The sequence below is a fragment of a genome, unplaced genomic scaffold (assembly GCF_019419815.1).
Source record: "Pyrus x bretschneideri cultivar Hongxiangsu unplaced genomic scaffold, Pyrus_bretschneideri_v1 Contig16, whole genome shotgun sequence".
In the NCBI taxonomy this organism is placed as follows: Eukaryota; Viridiplantae; Streptophyta; class Magnoliopsida; order Rosales; family Rosaceae; genus Pyrus; species Pyrus x bretschneideri.
The window spans coordinates 4,215,842-4,238,968 of NW_025999457.1; the positions used below are offsets into that span (position 1 = coordinate 4,215,842).

At 37.7% G+C, this 23,127-nt stretch overlaps 3 protein-coding genes across 3 annotated transcripts; 1 reads left to right on the forward strand and 2 right to left on the reverse strand.

The window, feature by feature from the left end:
- Positions 1 to 404: 404 nt before the first annotated feature.
- On the reverse strand, positions 405 to 6,441 carry LOC103937732 (5'-3' exonuclease). Its single transcript, XM_048581014.1, is given in 8 exon segments — positions 405 to 680; positions 778 to 928; positions 2,049 to 2,198; positions 2,336 to 2,558; positions 3,058 to 3,292; positions 5,046 to 5,198; positions 5,983 to 6,203; positions 6,206 to 6,441. Coding segments are annotated over 6 exon segments (1,107 nt in total). The 5' UTR covers positions 6,339 to 6,441; the 3' UTR covers positions 405 to 680; positions 778 to 928; positions 2,049 to 2,056.
- A 3,408-nt stretch (positions 6,442 to 9,849) lies between these two features.
- LOC103964104 (dihydrolipoyllysine-residue acetyltransferase component 5 of pyruvate dehydrogenase complex, chloroplastic) lies at positions 9,850 to 14,048 on the forward strand. Its single transcript, XM_009376996.3, is given in 7 exon segments — positions 9,850 to 10,237; positions 10,239 to 10,916; positions 11,346 to 11,537; positions 11,635 to 11,722; positions 13,159 to 13,229; positions 13,336 to 13,419; positions 13,508 to 14,048. Coding segments are annotated over 7 exon segments (1,422 nt in total). The 5' UTR covers positions 9,850 to 10,033; the 3' UTR covers positions 13,613 to 14,048.
- LOC103964105 (leucine-rich repeat receptor-like tyrosine-protein kinase PXC3) lies at positions 14,024 to 17,788 on the reverse strand. Its single transcript, XM_048581015.1, is given in 4 exon segments — positions 14,024 to 14,554; positions 14,705 to 16,109; positions 16,111 to 16,185; positions 16,187 to 17,788. Coding segments are annotated over 4 exon segments (2,886 nt in total). The 5' UTR covers positions 17,285 to 17,788; the 3' UTR covers positions 14,024 to 14,246.
- Between the last annotated feature and the right edge of the window lie 5,339 nt (positions 17,789 to 23,127).

Consider the following 23,127-nt stretch of genomic DNA (forward strand, 5'->3'; position numbering starts at 1 on the left):
AACTCATTTGCAGTAGTTATATACAAATTCATGTAGTTATATACAAATTCTCACAAATTCATGCATTGCATCTAGCAGACTCAAATCTCTTTATCTAATTTTTGTTGATATTGCGACATTGGAGAAGAGAGATTTAAACTAAGTGACACATTGTGGCAGTTATAACTACGCATCAAAATCGTTATTAAGATGCCTCTCAACTTGATACTTTTGCTTACAAATAAAGAGAAATACTACTGCAGTATACGTGACTTTATATCTATAATTTATAGTGCATTTTTTGTGAACGTAGCCTACAAACTGCAAAGTAGTAGCTTGTGGCCTAATCTTCGCACAAAAGGCATTGTCCGGTTACCTAAATAACTTTTTCACAAGAAGTATCAAAGGAATAAGAAAGTTTCACAAGGAAAAACCATGGACCACATTCATTGATTTATGCTAATAGTTGACATAACACACCCATATAGACACAGGTAAGAATAAATTTGACATAAAAAACATTCAAATGCACCCGCCGGGCGGCATTGGTACATTTGCATATGTAGCTGAGATTTGCAGTTCCAAAACTTTGAGTTAAATAAACACACGAGCTCATTCAGCACTCACTCATGCACTATAACCATCTGACCACATTGCAATCTACTGCTGCGACGTTTCTCATAGCCACTGTACAACAAAATCTGAGATCCCAGAAACAGGAGGAGAAAGGCATATGAGAAGCAATAAAAATGGGAGAGGGAGAGCAGAAGAGAGAGAATACAGGTAGTGATAACTTACAGTACATTCCGCAATCAGAAGCACAAAAGTATATCAGTCTGCACATTGTTGTTCTTCGATTTCAGGATTTCTATATGGTAGCACATCCCTGTACATTAAATTTTGCTAAGCCCTCGGGTTAAAAGGATATAGTAGTTCTTCGGACCACCCACTGTACAAATTTTAATGGGAAATAGGTCATGGGGAAAAAATTATTTACATGATTATTGTTTATGTGCTAATCCTAGAACAATGGCCTATAAAAGTGAATTAATTCTTTATAAAAGCTTTCAAATGATATCAGTAATCTTAAGCTCAATTGATTAAGATTTCAGAAGATATACTTTGGAGATGAAAATTTTAAGGCCCATTTAATAACCATTTCACGTTTAGTCTTTTATGTTTAATTTTTGGTAAGATATAGGAGGAGAAGAGATGAAATGAGGTGGACAGATGGTGAGAGAGATGTAGAAGAAATGTATATGGAATGGTACACAACAGGAACCTAAAACCAAAAACTAAATACAAAATTAAGTTGTTTTCACACTCCTCCCACCCTTTCCGAGTGGTGATCCAAAATAAAAGACATGAGCTCTTATATTTCCTAAATCTCTCCTTACACAAATCCTAACATCTGACACAACTGGAATGACCCATACTCTAAACATTAGATAGAGGGATTTGTAATGACTAGATGTAATGCACTTCGCGGGGTTTGTAAATGACTGCATGGAAGAAGTCATTTGAGAATCCCTTGTTTAGTGGTAAGTAGAAAATATTCATGAGCTCTATCAAGAAGACGCATGACGAATATAAGCTTATGTATATAGATTATGTTGACAAATAATGAATTAAACAATCTGAGAGCCAGGTGAATTATAAAAATGAACAAGGTTGCATCATGGTAATGCATATATATACATGACAAATTCAATATCTTGATGTAAAGAAATGAATTATATTGAATAAGGACGTGTGTTAGACAAAGACACTGTAAATTTGTTGCCTTTATATTGTGTATCTATCTTACTCATACAATAATTCATTTTTTTCTGTAGATGATATTTTGTTCATGCACTTTATAGTATTTCAAAATTTCAGAAAAGTCATAGTTATGTAACGGACATGTAGAATGAAATTTATAAAATTTGAGAAATGTACAGGCAAGACAAATCAGTAAATTAAAGACCTCATCCTCAAAAAGTACCGCCCCACCTCCCCAAAACCCCAATGGGAAACAAGGAACAGATAATGAACTTGTTTCTGTCATATGGAAAGTTAAAAGAAATTACCTATCAGCTTAGCCATTTGAAACAGATGCTCTTTGATGACGGAAATCCCGGGTTTCTTCCAATAATTTATAGAAGTTAGACAGAGTTGCAGAATCATTGCTTGTATCTCTGGTAAGCAACCACTCTTCTCTAAGCTGAACATTGACATCCCTGCAGAAAAGTGCGACTCAGGAATATCAAGAACTAGGGATTACTATAGAGCAAGGTAATAAGATAACTCTGAATAACAGGATTATCCCTGGAATTTAATGATAAAAGAAAATTAACACAGCAAGCATAGCAACTACCTCCTAAGGGAAAGAATCTCGTAGTTCCTCCTTAGGTAATCAGCATGTTTTGTTAGAGCATCTTGAGCATACTGTCTGCCTACAGTTCTGACTGCAGCTGTGTTTAGTAGGTTTTCCAATGAACCGTGCTTTTTCAAGAGCTTTAGGGCAGTCTTCTGACCAAATCCAGGAGCTAGATGTTGGATTCCAGGAACACCATCAGCGTGATCACCCACAATGCACCCTAGACATTAAGTTAACAGAATTACAAAACATGTTATGGAAGTGAATACATATTACATTAAGAGGGGCTTGGTTTATCAGACAGAAATGCGGCCTAGTAAAACCACTCTGGGAGCTGACAACAGTAAACGAACTGACAAATTAAGAAGAAATAATCACTGTCTCCCCTTATGTGTATGTTTGCATGTGATCAAATGTTTTACAAAACATTGCAGTACAGTTGCTGTGCAAATTTACTTCCGTTAATAATTATCTGAATATGTCAGTGTTCACCCTACAACATCCTAGCGAATTTAATGAGTATTTATAATTAAGCCATAAAAACCATAGACTATATGAATCAATGTGTCTTATATAAAAGTGAACATTCACAGATATAGCATTAGCATCTATGCAGAAAACTGTCCAGGATAAGATACATCAACATCATAACTGGCTCTGGAAACAAAACTGGAAAACATTTATCATTTATGAAACCACCACATTATAATTATACTTACTAAGGCTCAAATCACAGCATGGATCACAGTTATACTGAGCAATGTAGTGCTTAAGAGTGTAAAACGACCAGCGTTCTAACTCATCCAGGGGCACAACAAGCTGGACATCTTCCGAAAGCAATTGCTTAAAATCTTTATCAGGAGAGGCAATCACCACCCGATATCCTGTTTGAAGAACTTTCCCAACAAGTGTAGCTATAACATCATCAGCTTCATGACCTTCTACTTTTATGACCTGCACCACTTTATGTTTAAAATAACGAAAAGCAGAAAACCAAAATATTTGAATTTTATCAGCTACAGGCCTTTTTGAGAGATTTCATGTTTTAATCTTCAATTCCACTAGCTTCAGGCATGGCTTAAAGAATCCAATATGATATGAAGTATCCAGACCAATAAAAAATTATATATCAAACGACTCAACAGTTAAAAGCATACAATTTTAAAATAGAGAGCAAACTGGTTATTGAATTTTTATTCAAACAACTAGAATAAAGAAGGTAAGACTTATGGTTCCTGTATAAAAGGGCAGCCTGTTGTATCCCGTCTTAATGAACAGCATTCTTCACCAACTTGTTGTGAAGGTGCAAGACTTTATGAGTAAAGAAGCAAGAATTAGGTATGTGCGCTATGCTGACGATATAGTTCCTTGCCCGTTCATAGATACAAGTATATCATGTTTATATAGGAACTCATTTGAAACTGATTCAAATGAGTTCAAGGATTATTCTCTTTCTTATAAAGTGATGGTTGTGTTAGCAGTAGTAAAATGAATTTGGTCCAGCTTTAGTTACTTGTTAGGTAGTCCTACTTGAGAGGTCTTAGCTAGTTTTGCTAGTTGGTGGATTTCTTATCCACTTGTAATTCCTTCTATTGATTCAATAAAATTCTATCGTTTCTTCTCAAAAAAAAAGAGAGTTTACTTATAGTTATACGTTATGTTTGGTGCGCAGGATATAATTGACAAATGTGAAAGAATTACATTAGACTGGAATCCATTAGATCCTGTATCTGTATTACGTGTAGTATCAGATATGAGCTCCAAATAAGAATGGGTTCTACAAAAGATAAAATCATTACTGAGACTTCATTAAAAATATTATAAGGGAGATAATGCTTGTTGCAAGAATATAAAAAGTTGGTAGTGGTGGTAAGTGGTGGCAAGTGGCAACTGAATCAACAATGATCATATAACCACAGTGGTGATAGTGGGGAAAACAGCATCAGTGTAGGTGGTGGGGTGTTAATTCCTTGGTCGTTTTAATGCCTTGGCGGTAGCAATAAAGGTGGAATAAAGTAGTGTGTCGACAATGAAAATGACGATAACAACAGTTGGTCACATTGGCAGTGATAGTGCTAGTAATAATGTAGTTCAACTGTGGTAATCCTAGATACAGTAATCCCACCCTCCGATGGAATTTTTTATCCTCTATGTGGTGGACTTCAAAGTACACAGAATTTCCATAACCTTTTTCAATTGCAGAACCAACCACTAGATATGCATACAAGTTTTCTATCTGTAAATGCAGTCTTTATTTACTGGAAAAGCTTTACAAGAGCTTTGTGCATTTTTTTCCTGTTAAATTTAGAAATTATTGAAGCACAGCAGGTTTGGTGAATCTTTAAAAGTTATAAATCTTATTTGGTATTCCAGGTCGAGTTTGCGATTCATCCTTTGCTGGCATAGAAGAATTGTTAGTAGCCTTTAACGAAGTGGAGCCTTCTATGGTCAATTAACAGACCAGTTGTTGAGATGGCTCTTTGATTAGTCTCGTACGATCCATCTCTTTCTTTACTCTGTTAGAATTTTTTTGTCACTTTATAATAAACATCATGTTAATGTTTGTGTACTTGGTAGTTGCCCCTCAGTGTTTACTATTAAAAAGTTAACTTTGATTAATGCTTCCAGCTCTATAAATAGATCCATATTTGCTCTAAAGATAATATTACAACCTAATGTAATGATACGAAAATAGAGGTTCACTCACAGGCACATTGCATTTTCTAAGAACATTGGTGATGACTCCATGTGACCTTCCAACATGCCCCTTTGAAAACTGTCTTGTGAATTTCCACCTGTGTGCTTTATAAGATGGTAATAACTGTCTGCGGTGCTCACTTCCTCCTTCGGCATCAACAACCTGCAAGTGCAGAATTTAGAAAAAAATACATATAGTTACTATTACCAAGATTAACCATCATGATACAGCATTAGTTAATTGTAATTTTAATGTTCAAGTTCAAGTTCCGGGAATCTCAACCCTCTACCCTCTACAGCTGAAAATCATGAAAGAATAAGATTATCTTTGCAGGGAGTCTACTCGGACCAATGATTTATCACCGTTTCCTTCATGAAAATACGTGACTTGTGCATCGCGGAGAATATGTTTCTGTTTGGGTTTATCATTTTTAAGCCTCTACCGGGTCAAACAATGGCACGGCCACTAACTACCTTAGAAATAATAGGGAAGTATTATCCTCCATAAGTGGTTTATAACCCGAATAAGCTAATACAACTCTCTAAAAATGAGATGAATTATAACCAGCCCCTGGGTGCCTAGAAATAAATAAAAATAATGGCTTATAGAGACATCATAAACTGCATCATAACCCTTTAATAGGGCAATCAAAATTCCGTATAAGCATCAACAAAAATATTCAGGAGTGGAGCTACATAGTATCCTCGTGTGAAATATATTTTGCCAAGCTATTTATCTTAACCAAATTTTGATATACTTTATAGTGATGTAAGGAACATGAAGTGCATTATCATAATATATGCTCCAAACAGCAGAAATGTAAGTTTTTGGAGGTTGTGAACGTCGAAGAAAATGATTTTAGTTTAAATATGAAAGAGAGAGTGGCGAAAAAACTCGCGAAGCATTTCATCGAACACATGGTGCGCAAGTGGTAAAGAGGACTTACAGCAATAACAGGGTCAGATAGGCTAACTTGATTGAAAAATAAGGAGACCCAATGAGCAAAAGCGTGTAAGCTGGGTCTGCTTCCAGCATAGCAGAGAGGATTGACGTCTAAAAAGAAGACCCTTTTCTTGCTTGCCTTGTTTGGCAACACTACTTGTTGTCCATCATCAACCGTTTGTTTATACCCACAAGCACTAGTAGTAGAAGAAGAAGAAGAAGAGAAGAAGAAGCTGCAACTTTACGAATCTTCAAGGGTTTTGTCTTTGTTACCACTATTGTGCGACGAATTGGATGATGTGGGCTTACAGAAAGAAAGGGTCTGATATGAACGCCGGTAGGAACTGCAACTTCTACCATTTCCAATAAGAGTAATTTTGATGTTGCAACTTTAGAAGCTTGGATATTTATCCAGTAAAAAAATATACAAATTGAACTAAATTTTAATTTTTTGAGAGAAGAAAAGAAAAATAAATAAACGTTATGAATCATATTCACGTCGCACCAAACTAGGGGTAAGTTCGGTTTTTTCTCAAAATCGAAAACAAAATTGAAATTACTATTCGGTTCGGTTTAGTTTGGTTTTTATCCGAAATTATTATTATAGTGCTCATGTATCCACTTTTTGTATGGATTCCATTGAGTTAGCATGGACTCCTAATTTTTTTTATGGTTTTGTTGAGTTGGTTTGAAACCCTATATTCTTTTAGATTCTTTAGATTTGGTCCAGTATCTCATTTCCGATTCAGTTTCGTTGAGTCGATCAAAAACCCTATATTATTAGCATAACATTGATTTCATCTGGAATCCTACTTTTGTTATGATTTTGTTGAGTAGTCTGAAATAGGGATGGGCAAAGGCTGAGTTGGGCCCAAATTTAAAGGAACCTGACCCTACCCATTTTAAAATGTAACAGGACAGGCTGGGCTGAGTAGAGGGATTTTGAGTTTGGGAACTAAACCTAACCTGACCCATTTCAAACGGGTCGGTTCAGGGTGGTCCACAGGTCCAATCGCAATTTGTTTTTTTTTTCCTTCCAATTTTGGGCATACTGAGATTGAAGCAGAAGGAGGAATGGTTCCGGTGCCGATTGCGACAAAGACTCCGTCGCCTAACAAGATTTCACCAGAGCGATTCAACAAGCTGATCGCTAAGCTAGATCGCGAGGCGGTGGAGAATTCGAACTTGGATTTACAGGTTCAATTTAACTTGAACACTTGCCACTGCCTTACTTATCGTCGAACCAGCGCCACTGCTCATCCTCCTTACCACGATTCCGTTAGCCAACTCTCTTTCACTCAACGCCCTCACCACAAAGGTCGAGAACCCACTGTCGTCTCTATCATCGTCGAATGACGCCCGCTTGAAGTCGCGCGACCTCCTCGTGGTTTGGTTTCGATCGAGCTTGATGATCATTATGCCAAAATCGACACCGTTTTCATCTTCCTTTTCATCGTTGAAGTAATCGATTAAGGCTTCACCACCGAAGTCCTTTGGGAGGCAATTGGGAAGCGGAGGGAGAGAGGCGTTGTCGTCTTCGTCGACATTACCTTTATAGACCATAGTGGCGTAGAGGTCGGATTCCTAGTTGGAGCTCTTATGCTTGCTCTGTCAATCGGACTCGGAGTCATCGTCGTTGTGGATGACTCCCGTTGAGTAATCAAGTTTAGGTGAGATTTTTCAGGTCCAGTGAGTGGTGGGGATCGAATCCATTTTCGATTGGGAGGGAGAGATAGGGAGGTAAAAAAGAAAGAGTGTGTTAGCTAAAGTTTGAGAGACTGACTATAAACTTGCAGAAATAAGAAGGCGATAGAGTAGTTGCAGATGTGGTCATCGAGGACTCGAGGTTGCTGGGCCATCCATTGTAATTACAAATAAGGTTGGTTCGGGGCGGGATCTCGAACCGAAACCCCTAACCCGAATTCCAAACCAAAACATTTCGGGATGGGATTTTATATCCTGAAACCGAACCGAAACTATTCATTTCCCGAAATTTGGGATTCCCAAAAGTGTTTCGGGATTTTCGGGAAACTTCAGGATTGGGCCTTGAAGCCCAAAATGTTGGGTTTTTTTTTTTAACTTTTTACAATTTTAAGCTCTTTAACAAGTAAGCCCACCCATTTTTTAGGAAAAAAAGAGTTAACAATTGTAGGCTTGCAGCCCATTACTCGCACAACCTGTTTCAATTTCACAATCACATAAATAAATTCAATTCAATCAAAGTTCACCACAATTTCATCTCATAATTTCAATTTTCATACCAAGCAAGCAACAACTAACAAGTTAAGCTTAAGTTCACAATTGTCTACCAAACTAGTTAATTAAAGGTGCATGCAACCAAAATGAAATAAGTTAAGTTTTACACACCAAACTTCCGAATGAATTTAGATTAAGTTACAAACCAAAAGCAAAACATAGTTTATAAGCAAAAAAGTGCATGCAACCAAAATGAAGCTTAAGTAATTTCATTCCCTTTCGCTCCTTCGGCCCCTTCCCCTTGTTGATGAATGACCCGTTGCCGTTAATGGTGGACCCCATCCTCTTGTTGATAATTGAACCCTCCTTTGTGTTGGTGTAGATGCTCTTGAAACGGGTGGTCACAGAGGTAGTGATGGGCGGGGTTGAACTTGAGGTGGTGGAGGAGGTGACATTTCACAATAATATATCACAACCACAGTTCAACATATATATAATATTCATATATCTCATATACTGATCAAACACATATATATCACATATATATCACAACCATAAATTGATCCATAAACTGACAGAGTGCACATTCCATAAACTGATCCATAAACACATATATATTAAACACATATTTATCTTTGATTCATAAACTGACAGGATGCACATTCCATAAACTGATTCATAAACACATGTTTATCAAACAAATGCAATAGGAAACTAACATGCTGCACAGTTGGTAATAGGAGAATAGGCTAAATAGCTACGGCGTGCTTTGATAAAATAGTAACAAATGCAGCAGGGAACTCAAAATGTGTTAGGAAAGTGACAAAAAGAGTAAGTTGGTATTGGGTTGTTGGGCTTGGAAAAAAAAATTGTTTGGAGTTTCAATTGGGTTTAATAGAGAGTTGGGTTTATCGAATCAAGCCTGGTTATTAAGATAAAAACAAATGTTAATTAACACGTTCGATCAAGTTCGATTTGGACTGGAGTTTTCAAAACTGAAAATTTAGAATTGAAGCGAGGCCCGTTTGGTCTGGTTCATAACATGGGTTTGACCAGTTTTTAATTAACTCAATTTTTTTGGGTCCAAAACAAATAACTTAATTTTTTTTTGTTTATATTTACTAGTTTGGGGAATGCCAAGGAAACTCTCTCTAAAGTGGAATTCTCCATCATCTTATGTTTTTGGCACAATCTATGTGTCAACATTATAAAACATTGTGCTAAAAACTAGAGGTGACGGAAGGTTCATAAAAAGTCCAATTTTCAGAAAGTATCCTTAGCATTTCTCTTTCTAGGTTTGAATAGGTTTTCTAGTGCATCAGTTTTATTCCCCACTCTTAGCTAAGCACTAACTAACGTAGTTGTGTTCGTTTTAATTAGTAAATACGTGTGTATTTTTGAAAAATATTTGCATTTTTCGCACACTCTTTAATTGATGAACTAAATCGCATGTTTTTAGAATTTCAATAGAATTTCAACATATAATACACACATAGTATATCGTATTTATGTACTTTCAAGTATAATACACGTTATTTTAACATATTTTTCAATTTAACATATTATTGAAAAAAAATAATACATAAATATTTTTAACAAAAATTTGCAAATAATATTTATTTTAACAAAATATTTAAATTATTTATAGAAAGGAAGCATACCAAGCGGCCATCATCAACATTGACACCGGTAAATTAGTTGGAAGTTGGAACCTCCGCCTTTGGCTTCGATGCATTCGAGAAACTCACACCCAAATATCACCAACTTATCAACCATGAAATAAACCCACTAAACAAAACCCCTTCCCATCCGAACCGCCTCGTTCCTTCGCGCTCTCTCTTTCTCTGACTGCCGCTTCAATGGCTCACCTTCTCAACACCTCCTTCATCCCCAGCTCCCAATCCCTCCGCCGGAACGCCACTTCCTCTGCGCCGCCCCTCATTTCAGGGCGCCGGAGCAGGGCCCAAGTCCAGGCCAAGATCCGGGAGATCTTCATGCCTGCTCTCAGCTCCACCATGACTGAGGGCAAGATCGTCTCTTGGGTCAAGTCCGAGGGCGACATAGCTCTCCAAGGGCGAGAGCGTCGTCGTTGTCGAGTCCGATAAGGCCGACATGGACGTCGAGACTTTCTACGACGGTTACCTGGCTTCGATTATGGTGGAGGAGGGCGGCGTCGCCGCCGTCGGTTCGGCTATTGCTCTGTTGGCCGAGACTGAGGACGAGATTGCCGAGGCCAAGGCCAAGGCCGGTTCTTCATCGGCAGCTCCAGCGGCACCAGCACCGGCTGCAGCTGCTCCGGAGCCACTACCGGAGAAAATTCCGTATAATGTGGGTCCTGCGGTGGTCCCTAAGGCGGCGGCTACTGTGGCGGCGGTGGCTTCGACCCACCCGGCATCAGAGGGAGGGAAGAGAATCGTGGCGTCGCCGTATGCGAAGAAGCTCGCAAAGGACTTGAAGGTGGATTTGGGGTCAGTGGTGGGAAGTGGACCACTGGGGAGGATTGTGGCTAAGGATGTTGAAGCTTTTGCTGCTCAGCCGACGGTGGCGGCTGCTGCTGAAACGAGTGTTGGGAAGTCAGCTACTGCTGTGGCGGCGGAGGCGGGAATTCAGTTGGGATCGGTGGTTCCTTTTACGACAATGCAGGGGGCTGTGAGTAGAAACATGCTTGAGAGTCTCTCAGTGCCAACTTTCAGAGTAGGATACACTATCACCACTGATGCGCTCGATGCTCTGTACAAAACGGTAACTTTTCATTTTCCAGAAAATGTGCTTTCGGAATCATTTCACATGTTGCAAGAACAATGCTGAATTCTTGTTGGGTTTAAAATTCAAATTCATTGTACGTTAACGCTCAGCGCTGAAAAGATGGTTTTTAGGTAGTTTCAATTCAACAATTTGGCTGCTTAACATGACAATCATCAAAATTGAGTCTCTACTAGATAATTCGACGTTGTCTTGAAATTGTAAAGTGATTTCTTTTTTCCATTTCAATGAAGACTATGTAGTTTATAGTATGCTATGCGCTTGCATCGTTAATAAGCTTGTATTTTATTTTCCAAGAGAATGTGGCTTACTGGTCGAGAATTGTGAAATCATGACAGTGGATTCGTAAGTTAAGTTTACCACGTTATACTGTTATAATGAGTAGATGTTATGATTAATTTTTTCTAGATCAAGTCCAAGGGAGTTACCATGACAGCATTGCTTGCAAAGGCTACAGCACTTGCATTGGTCAAACATCCTGTTGTCAACTCCGGCTGTAGAGATGGTAAGAACTTTACATACAACAGCAGCATTAACATTGCAGTCGCTGTGGCAATCGATGGTGGATTGATTACACCAGTGCTTCAGGATGCGGACAAGGTTTGGGCCGTTTCATTTTCGATGCTTTATAGTAGTGGTTTCTTTTATTTTGAGAAGGTGGTTGGTGGTCCTGATGCTTGAAATTTTAATGGGTCAGGTTGACATATATACATTGTCGAGAAAGTGGAAGGAGTTAGTCGACAAGGCCAGGGCCAAGCAGCTACAACCTCACGAGTACAATACAGGTACTATTATTACTTACCTAAATGCTTGGTAGCCACACAACATGTCGAGCAGAAAAGGAATGAGAGTGTTAGGTTTATTTTCTATTACATTGTCATGCAGAATGAAATGTGAAAATAAACAACCTTTGCATGTGAAGTTTTTAAAACTTGTATAAAGATGCTTCAAAATTCATGATTATGTCTATCAAATTTAGTAACTACTTTTTTGATCAATACAAAAAATTATGTTGCTAAATTTGATAGAAATAATCATATTCATCGAAATGTAGTTAACTTTTTCGATCAATACAAAAAAGTATGTTCATTTGGAGAAAAAGAGGTTTATGTGCACTGGCATTCACTTAGTTTTGCTGTGGGTATGCGTATGAGATTAAAAAACCCTTTTAATCTCGTCAATATTTCTTCTGGAATTATTTATGGACTATTCAGTTTGTAGGATGTTATAAATTGTTCCTTCAAAACTTTTAATTACTTAGCTAAAGTATGACATGGAATAATTCAATTTATGCTTTATCGTGGTATGAAATTAAACACCAAAGCTGGACAGTGGGAATGAGAACAAGGTGATCATTGATCATGCAGTCAGCGTTTGTTTTCCTCAAGCAAAAATGCCTAAATAATTTGGTTGCCTATGCTCAGACTCTCATGTTCCCCATAACATGTACATAATTAGGCTGTCAGTTAGGTTCATGTAATTGTCAAATTAGTACCTAACACTGCGTGTAAAGTTCTTTACAAGTAGGAAATGTTGGCTTCCTAAGTCGGTTCGTTTCAATTCTTCAACTCAATCTTGGCTCTTTGAGGTCACAACTCCCATGTTTGACTCCAAGATTGACCAAGAAGCTTTGGCCGTGCCATTAGAATTTTGTGCCTCATTGTCTTTCGTTTTTATTCACAATCTCAGATCACCAAAACAGTCAGAATGCTGATTAGAGCAACAGTGTCCAGAATTACTTTTAATGATGCAGTTTACAAAGCCTGTTCTTTCTGTTACCTTTTAACTCTGTGATGCGTTCGAAGGGTCTGGCCCTTATTTTTTAGTCTGCCGTATTATTAGGCCCTCAGAGAACCTTACCATGGTCGAGTACCTGCGTACGTTCTGTCTCTGTTTTTGCTCAATTCAGGGTTTCTGCCATTTTTCCTCCTAATTTTACTTTTGAGTTTTGGTATATGCACTTTAATAGATGATTTCGGAGTTAGAATATTGTTCATATAATCCTAGTTTTTGGATTCTTCAAGAGAGAAATAGTAGCATAATATACTATGCTTAGCGAAGGCAGGAGGCAACTAGAAATTTTACTAGATTACTTGTATGTCTACATGTAGGTTACTTTTTCTTGTGTTCGTATATTATCTTTTATACTTATTTTATTGACATTCAAGGTGCCCATATTTTTATTTCTGATTTAAGAGACAACTGTTTGCTGGTTTTTTAGGTACTTTCACTGTTTCTAATCTTGGGATGTTTGGTGTTGATCGGTTTGATGCTATTCTGCCACCTGGAACTGTAAGCGTTGTATTTTGTCCCTTTTTCCTGATTTATTTTCTGTTCAGGTGATAATGCATGTTGTATGTTGGTTATAATATTTGTGCGTTCTGGTTTCATTTCACAGGGAGCAATTATGGCTGTTGGATCATCTCAGCCTACTGTTGTGGCTACTAAGGATGGTCGGATTGGACGGAAGAACCAAATGCAGGTAAGAAATTTGAAAGCTATACTAATTGGTATGATACATAAAAGGGAAACTACGAATTCTAATTCTTGGAACATGCAATGATTTACAGGTAAATGTTACTGCTGATCATCGTATAATTTATGGCGCTGATCTGGCTTCATTCTTACAAACCTTGGCCAAGATTATTGAGGACCCCAAAGATCTTACCTTCTAGTCTCGAAATGTCTAGTCGTCACCAATCGATCCCCGCTTGGCTTTCAGAATGTCTGGGATTTTTCTCCGTAGGATCTCGTCAGGCATGCTTCTGCCGTTGCTAATCATTTAGGTTTGACGGGATGCTTGTTCAATTCTATGACGAATAGGAAAACAATTTTGAACATTAATGCATAATGAGTTTTAGTTCCAGTTCATCAAAGGTTCTATCATAAAATCTTGCTGGCCGTTGTTTTTTCTCAGTTGTTTTCCGGTTTTTAGAGTTGGCTATTGCATGAAACTGGTTATTGAGGTTGTAGAATTATGTATTTGTAACTTAACAAGCGTATCCTTGATACACACGTATTGCTACTCACAAAATGTTTTTAGGACTTCGTATGTATCGTGCCTATTTTCAACTAACATGAAGCAGTGGTACAAGCAGCGCATTGTTTATATATTCGCGTTCAGTTTATAAATTTTCTACATGTTACATTACTTCCTATAGTTGCATATATTCTATGGAAAGATAAGCTTTTAACTACATCGAACGACTGATATTCTAGTTGTAGGAACTGACCAAAGCTTCGGGTTCATCCCAGTCTTATGCATGGAACTTGAATTCATATAGCGACGTTGAATCATGCTGCTTTACTTTATCTTGCATTGAGGAGATTAATAAGCACACTCTTCATTCTTGGCCTTGCATCGGGTGATACACTAACACAAGCGAGAGCAATTTTCAGAACCGCAAGCATCTGGCTTCGGACAGCAGTTGATGTTCTGCTGATACTGTAATCAAGAATGTGATCCATTTTATCTTGCTGCACTGAGTTACTCAAGACCCACTTGGCCAACTCAATCCCCTCACTAACTGCTGGCTTTCCCGTCAGCAACTCCAGCAGAACGACCCCGAAGCTGTAGATATTCCCGGCCATTGTTACAACCATAGTGTATGCATACTCTGCCACCACAGAACAGAGACAAATATTCAGACACAGTTACTTCCAAATCCAGCAAGTTACTTAAATAAGCGGTATACTGACAAGTCGGGGATGACTCTGAGAAACAATACTATGTTACTGTAAGGTGAAGAAATCACAGAACTGCATACCTGGAGGAATGTAGCCAACAGAACCAGCAATAGTAGAAAGGCTTCCGGTGCTCTTTGAAGGATCGATCACCTTCAAGAGCTCAGCTTCTGCAATCAAAGGCTCCTTGAGGGACTTGAGCAAAATGCTTTTGCTTGACAAGTCAAGGAGGAGTATTGGACTTGGAGTGCACCCATGAAGAAAAGAAAGACCCTGCGCTACTCCAACTGCAATACTATATCGGCTCCCCCAATCCATGTCATCACCCGAGATACCACGAAGAGCATCAAAAAGGGTTCCTTTTGGAGCAAATTCATAGAACAGATAAGCACTGTCAGCAGTCAAGACATAGGCCAGAGGATTCATGACATTGGAATTGCTTAGTTTCCCAAAGACCTTTAAATCCCTGGCAAACCTATCGTGGCTGCCCAGTTGGAATATCTTGTCACTCCAGTTGAGCTTCTTGACAAAGTAGCTTGCTCCAGACGGCATGATGGCTTTGTAGTAAGTTGAAAACCTAGTCTTCAGCACAAGGTTTGACTGGTCGGAAACTACTTCCATCGCTTTAGTGAAATCGATGTTTGATCTATGAATACCATTTGCAGTTAAGAGATTGCCCTGGACGACCGCGGGAACAGCAAGTTCTTCCTCTGTTTGCACCTGTTCATCATTAACCCTGTAATTTTGTCGCGATATTGATACGGCAACAATGGTGATCGCTCCAAAAGCGACCACAGCTGCTACAAGGGCAAGAACAATTGTCACTGCATATGATTTTTTCTTCTTCTCCAATTGGGGTGGAGTTGTTGTTCTGTTAATCAAACCCTTGTTCCCATGTGCGTCGACCATGACCCAAGTACGGAACTTCGGAATTTCTCCAGAAAGCTCATTGTTAGAAAGTGACAACTGCGTCAAGGCTCCCAATGTAGTCAAAAAATCAGGTATCTTACCTGAGAAACTGTTATTTGAGAGATCCAGAATTTCTAGTCCACTGAGACTCGAAAGAGTTTCCGGAATAAGTCCTTGAAAAAGATTGCTGCTGAGATTCAAAGCAATTTGTAAATTCGCCGGCATTCTTGGAATGTCACCACTTAATTGATTTTGTCCAAGTTGGAGTTCCATCAGAGAATTCATGGAGGCAATACCGACGGGAATGGAACCGCTGAGCTTGTTGCCTTGTAAGTTCATGTTAACAAGACTCTGCATTTGTGAAACTGAAGGTGGTATTGAGCCGTTGAGAGAATTCCAGCTGATATTCAGAACGGACAACTTGGGTAGTTGAGTAATTTGAATTGGAATTCCCCCACTCAAATGGTTCGATTGAAGTCTCAAGACCTCAAGACTGCTAAGGCTACCCAAATTCGCCGGCAAAGCCCCAGACAGTCGATTCTGAGCCAAATTCAGCAGCGCCAATTTCCTGCCACTCGCCCACTTCAGGAGGAATTGATCCAATCAATTTATTGTTTTCCATCTCCAAGTAGGTCAAATTTTCATGTGCTTGCAATTGCTGCAGAAGGTATCTTCCCATCAAGCAAATTGCTTCCCAGTCTCAACCTCACCAAGCTCGGAGACAGAACTTCAGGTACCGGTCCCTCGAATCTATTATTCGACAAATCCAGAGTCTGCAGATTCCTTGCCGACAAGAGGTCCGATGGAATCGACCCACTCAATTTATTATAACTGAGATCCAAGTTTTTAAGATGCTTCGTAATGCCACCAGGAATCTTCTCATTGAAATCGTTAGAATTTGCTGCAAATCTCCAAAGGCTTGTGATATTGGAAATGCTTTGTGGGATTCCGCCGGATAACTTATTGGCCGAAAGAATCAAAACCTCCAACTTGGAGAGCTCTCCGATCCGAGCAGGAATAATCCCGGTAAGCTGATTTCCGCTAAGATCAACGAGAGTCAAATTCGGATATCCCACAATTTCATCAGGGATAGGACCATCAAACATATTCATAGAAAGCTCAAGCTCCTCCAAAACCTTAGACTTTCCGAGAAGAGTTGGAACAGGCCCAGAAAAATTGTTGAAGGTAAGGTTCAAGCTTCTGAGCTTGACCAACCCGTCCAACTCGGAGTCAATGTTTCCACTCAAGTTATTCCGAGCAAAGTCCAGAGCCTCCAACGCCGAAAACCCAACAAAAGCAGGCAGACGACCTACCAAATTGTTCACACTAAAATTGAGCAGCTTTAACTCACCTAGCTTTCCACAAGCTGAGATAAACCCGGGCGGAATTGTGGTCAGACGGTTGCGGGACACATCAAGAACCTGCAGAGACTCAATCCGACAAACGAGCGGCAGAAACTCCGAGGAAGATATAGAATGCCCGGACAACGAAATCCGGATAACTGATGAATTGGTCGAGGAATTGCACCCGACTCCCTTCCACGAACATGGGTTCGGTTCTTTGTTGACGTCCCATGAAACAGCACCAGCAGCAGAAGCGTTGAGGCTCTTGGAGAGATCGATCATGGCGGTTTTTTGGTTTGAGGATAGTGCAGAGAACACCACAGGAACAGGAAGGTAGCAGAAGAAAGACAAGAAGAAATGGAAATTGAAATACAGGACAAGTGAGGTGGTTTGGCGGCCATAGCTGCTCATTTTCCGGCTACAAAGATAGTGTGAGGGAGACTTGTTGTATGTATACTTAATATATGTGATTTTTCAGGTGGAAGGAGAGAGAGAGAGAGAGAGAGAGAGAGGATCAGAGGTAGATGTCTGTGTGTTGGGTTATGGAATTTTTGGGGGAACGGGAAAGTTTGTGGGGGCGAGGAACAAAGTGAAAGGAGAGAAAAATGCCGGGCGTGTTCGTTGGGATAGGGGGAGTGGAGTTGACTTGGACTGTTGACCAATGGGTCTGTTTCTTGCAAAGACTTCAGACGGAGAGTTAAAAAACGAGTGGTCTCTGCAGTGTGGGGTGTGGAATTAAACTCCACCAAGCGATTTTCGAGCAGGGGCTTCTTCTTATTGGTACGGTGGCACCGTAGTCGGTAAATTTAAATTACGAAATCAGTACGTGAAAAACACGTACGTATGTCCTTGGCCAACTTTGCAAAATTGATGTTTTATAAACTTGGCCATTTTCATAAGGGAGCTTTCATGAGATTTTTTTTTTTATTTTTTGGCCAAACGATAGATTTTGTTAGATTAGCCACCGACGGGGTTCGAACTTATTCCGTTATGCAATGACTCAACTCCTTTTCACCACTGTGGTAAAAGGAGAAATTTTTTATTGTGACGGGAATAGGATGGTACATCACGTGTTTTTATGTAAGTGGTGAAAAATTTTATTTTTTAAGTTATTAACTTTTTAACACACATATCCCACAAGTTGTATAATGAAACGTGATGTACCACCTCGTGTGCCGGTCATACTGAAAAATCTCTTGTGTTAAATGGTCACTTGCTTTATGAAAAGGGTTTGGGTTAAATTTATTTTAACCAAAAATCATGCTATAACTTTATTTAATGAAAAAAAAAATTAAATTTTAATGAAAAACCCTCAAATTTTAATAAAGATGACAAAAAAACTTAAATTTTAATGAAACGACACAATTTTGATATAAATTAAAAAAAAAAAAAAACCTAATGTGTCCATCACAAACAATATTTATGAAATTGAACATAACTATATTGTTTATAAAATTGAACACTACTCTATTGTTTATAAAACTTAACGGTACTACACTATTTATGAAATTGAATAGTATTACATTATTTATGAAACTGAACGGGATTACACTATTTATTGGTCCAAATTCATAGATAGTGCCTAGTTCTTGGTTCACTTTCATAAATAGTGCCTAGTTATTGGGTACAGTTTCATAACTAGTGTCTCACTCTTGGTCCAATTTCATATATGGTGCCTAGTTCTTGGTCCACTTTCATAAATAGTGTCTAGTTGTTGGTCCAGTTTCATATATAGTGTATAGTAGTTGGTACAGTTCCTTAAATAGTGTCTCTAACTTCGTCTAGTTTCATAAATAGTGTCTTCTTGGTCCAGTTTCATAAATAGTCTATTTCTTAGTCTAGTTTTTTGATTAAATTTTAAAAATAGAGACTTCTCTAATTTCGTGCATCCTCTAAGCAACAACCACCTTCATGATGGTGATGAGGTGGTGATGCCCATGCCCATGTCGTTCTTCAAGAGATACCCGGTCATTCCTCACTTCTTTTTTACGTTCTCTTCATGAGATATCCAAATCAAACACAACCCTTGCTACGAAGCTACATAGCTTTGTAATCACATAAAAATGTTGGAGTGGGAGTGAACAAAAATGTTGGAGTGGTGAAAATTTTTTGAGAAAGTTGGAGATCAACCAGCAGCGGTGAACAAGAAATTCCATAATAACAAAAAAAAAAAAAAAACTAAAAACTTAAAAAAAAAAAAAAAAAAAAAAAAAAAAAAAAAACACAAAATTGAAGTGGGTGAAAACCCAGAAAACCCCAATGTTTGAAGAAATTGATGTAACTGGGAGTGCTCATTGAGCATCACCTTGGCGATGATCAAAGGCAGTGCCCTTCTGCTCATTGAGTTGCACGCGCGCCAATAAGGTTTTTTTTTTTTTTTTTCTTGTGTCTTTATCATTAAATAAAGTTATAGGATAGTTTTTCATTAAAATTCAAAGTTTTGGAGTCTTTTATCACTAGTTTTTTTTTTTTATTAAAGACTTACTTTTACCTATGTCTTCTGAAATTCGAATCTAATCTAATTTTGCTCATTGCAGCTCAAAAGTCACCACTTTACCCCTAAAATTCAAAGTTTGCTTCACTTTGCCCCGTGTAACTCTATTTTGATCGCATTTTGCTTCTGAAACTTGAAAGTTGTCATTATAAAACTCAAAATTCCCTCCACGTTGCATTAGATTTGTTATACTCTTATGTGGATTTGATTTGGGTGCACCAGGCAAATCAATTTATTTTTTAGTTTTCATCTCTTCAATTTCTTTTAAACTTAATATTTTATGAGTCTAGAATGTTAACACATAATGGAGATTTATAATCAAATTTATTGCTTACGTGGCATAGTCTTATTGGTTGTTGGATCTCACATGTGTTTTAGGATGTGACATGTAAGTTTTAGGAAGTAGAGAGTCCACAAGTTAAAGCGGAACAAATTTTGAGTTTTAGGAAGTAAAGTGATGATTTCTAAGTTACAAGAGTTAGGAGGCAAAGTGAGAGCAAAGTGGAGTTCTACAGAGTGTAGCTAAAAATAAGCTTTTTTGAATTTAATATTCAAAAAATGTTATTCTTATTATATATTTATACTATCATTTGTATCATCTCTCTAATAGAGATGAAAATTTATTTGTATTATTGAAAAATATTTAAACGTGTATTAAACATAAAAAGTATGTATGTACATGTATAACACATGTATCATATATTAGAGTTTAAAAAAGGAAATTGTTATTAGCACTCTAAAAATATCATTTTGCACTCTAAACTTTCTATAATTAGAAAGAAAAATACACTTGTGAGGAGTGTAGAATGAGATTTTTAGAGTGATAATAACAATTTCTATAAAAAAAGTGCAATCTTTAAGATGTACTAAAAATGTACAATATGCATATTATATGCGAGTTTACTAACTATAAACTCAAAGTACATAAAGAAGAGACTCTTGCATTCACGTCCACCAAAATGGATCATGTGAGATCCAAATGCCAAAGAGTGATCAACCAAAATGGGTCGGGTGAGATCCAAACGCCAACAAGAGTTTTCCTTGTATTTTTCTTGAGTGCATATGTAACGTGACACGGAAGCCAATACTTAAAAAAGAATTCTTCAATTCATATGGCCCTATAAAAGTTTCTATCGTGTGGAGCCATGCTTGACTAGAAAACTAGGTTGTTCAAAAACGCGTAAATGGAGAAAGAAGAAGTTAAAAATACAGATGAGAATGGGAAGGTGCAGATTGATTCCACTAAAAATCGTTTGTTTCTGGAAAATGTGATTACCTTGGAGTCATGAAGGTTTTAATTCGATTGGTTAACACAGTCGTCGCGACCTTGGCGGTCATGACGTGAATGATCGGCTGCCCTTTTTCTGGGCCTGCCACTGACTTTTCTGCTTTGAACCGGGCCCGCATTGACTGACCAGTTGTTGTGCTTGGTGCTGGATGCTTGATGTTAGGTTGTTTTACCTTCCTTGGATCAAACTGGCCACCATTTGACGTTCTTTCAAAACCTTAATAATTGGATCACTAGTTCAATTTTCCATTCTTTCAATAAATAATGGGATCACTAGTTCTTGAACTATTATCAAATTGTTGTTTTGGTCCCTTGATTACTGACGGAAATTACATCAGTGTTTGCCAATATAGCTAAGGTTGTAAAACCCAACCTAAAATCATTGTACTCAAAGTTTGACTTGTTTAATTATTTTCGAGCTCAAGCTAGGTTTGGCTTGGTTCTTACATGAGCCGAACTCGAGAGAGCTTAACAAATTCGAGCCCAATACTAAGCTCAAACTGTTTCAAGCTATTTCTTATGGTACGTTGGTTCGAATGTGTAAAGAACTTTGCAATATCATGAAAGGGTTTAGGCTAAAGAGTTGAGTACCTGCATCAAATCTTTTTCATATAGTGTCCCGTAGTAATCACTAATCATGATATAGTGTTTAATAAAAAAAATGTATATCACGTAAAGCGTCTATTAAAATGTATTAATGATATTGTGGATGCAAATTTCTTACACATCAGATTTGACAAAATTCCACTACAAGAAAACAAACACCGTTAGCTTAATTGGCGAACCAAGAAAAAGGGGAAGGTGTCCACCAAAGGTCCTCTAATGCCTAAGTAAAAAAAAAAAACAGTAGAGAGAAAAATAGAACTTGAGAGTGTTCTTAGTAGTAAGTGGCAATTAACGTATCCTCTGACTGATTTGGCAATTTATAAGGAAGAAACCTAGTAGACAGCTAGAAGGGGAGGCTGCAAATGTGAGTCAGTCTTTGCAATCCGGTTGCTAGCTCGCAGTTTTGAAGGTCCTTGTTGGTGAGAGCACATAAATTGTTTTATTCCCACATTTCCTTTTATCGAGTGATGTTTCTATTAGAAATTGTATCGAATGATGTATCTGTCAGAAATTGTATCAAGTAATGCATCTGTCATAAATTTTTTTGTTCTCACATTTCTTGTAGTATAGATTACTTAAGTAGTTCTTTTTCGAGTTTGTTTAAATCATAGATATAGATAGTTGTAATATACACACATATGTCATATATCATATGGGTAAAAACAAATGCACATAGGTATCTATGTCTGATTGTTCATTGGGTAACTTGTTTAGCAAGTCTATGGTTGCTTCGTGTTCGTATAGGTTGTAGCTGGTTCTAAGAAAGAAGCTCAGTGCCAAAAGCAAGAGGTTGAGTTGAAGCTTGAAGTTCGACGGGTTACAGAGGTAGGTTTTAATTGCAAAGCTTTCGATTAATCTGTTGTTTACACTGTATTTTATTTTTATCTTTTTTATGGTGATATGTCTCTTTAACTTCGTGTCTGACATGTCATGCTTCTTTTGCCAAAAACTATCTCAGCTTCCGAGTTATTCTTGGTTTGGTTACATCTATATGTCTCCATCATTTTAGCATATCTATCTTTTTGCTCACTTTTGTGATGCATTTTCGGTGTCCAAGTACTCATTTTTTTTCGTTCGTCTTGTTAGTTATACCTATATCGATTATCCATGTGCTTTTTCCTTCTCAGTCATTGATGTAGTTGCTCATAGCTCAGCTCGATGACTTATGTATGTATATGCAAACGGTAATGTTATTCATACTATATTTTTATACCATATTTCTATATCATCTTAGATGACATCTGATGTAGACAAACAGATCATTTGAAAAATTTGCACAACCCAAGGAAAAGAAGGAGAAAGACTTCTCACATACCACAATCATCATTTAATTAATTAGTTTTTATTAATTATTAGTTTATTAAATAATGAACTAAATTTAAAAATCTGATTAATTCAAAGGCATACTAATGATTCGTTGAGCAAGTTCATGATATGGAAGCAAATTTCGAGCGTCGCATAACTACTTTGGAGCCTTGCATTCCAAAGGATGATCCTCCTGCTTGAGTTGATTTCACTCACTGCATATTTAGCATTGAGACTTACCGGTAGTTTGTGTTTTAGGATCTCAACTTATAACTTGAGAGATATTGCTACTCCTATAACCAATGTTATGCTCCTGGTTCAGTTGCTTCAAGCTGGTTTCTAGTCACTTAATTTCTTATTGGCTTTGTTTATCTTTCTCCCTTTTATCCTGCAGCACTTGTCTATGATATTTAATACGCACGCTGCCCTGTGGGGTTTTGGGTTTTGGTACCATTTAACTTTATCATTAATAATGAAATTGTGGAAAATATGGAAGAGAATGCCTTTTCTCATTATATTACTCTACAAGATTACAAAGGTATATATACATGAAACACGGGA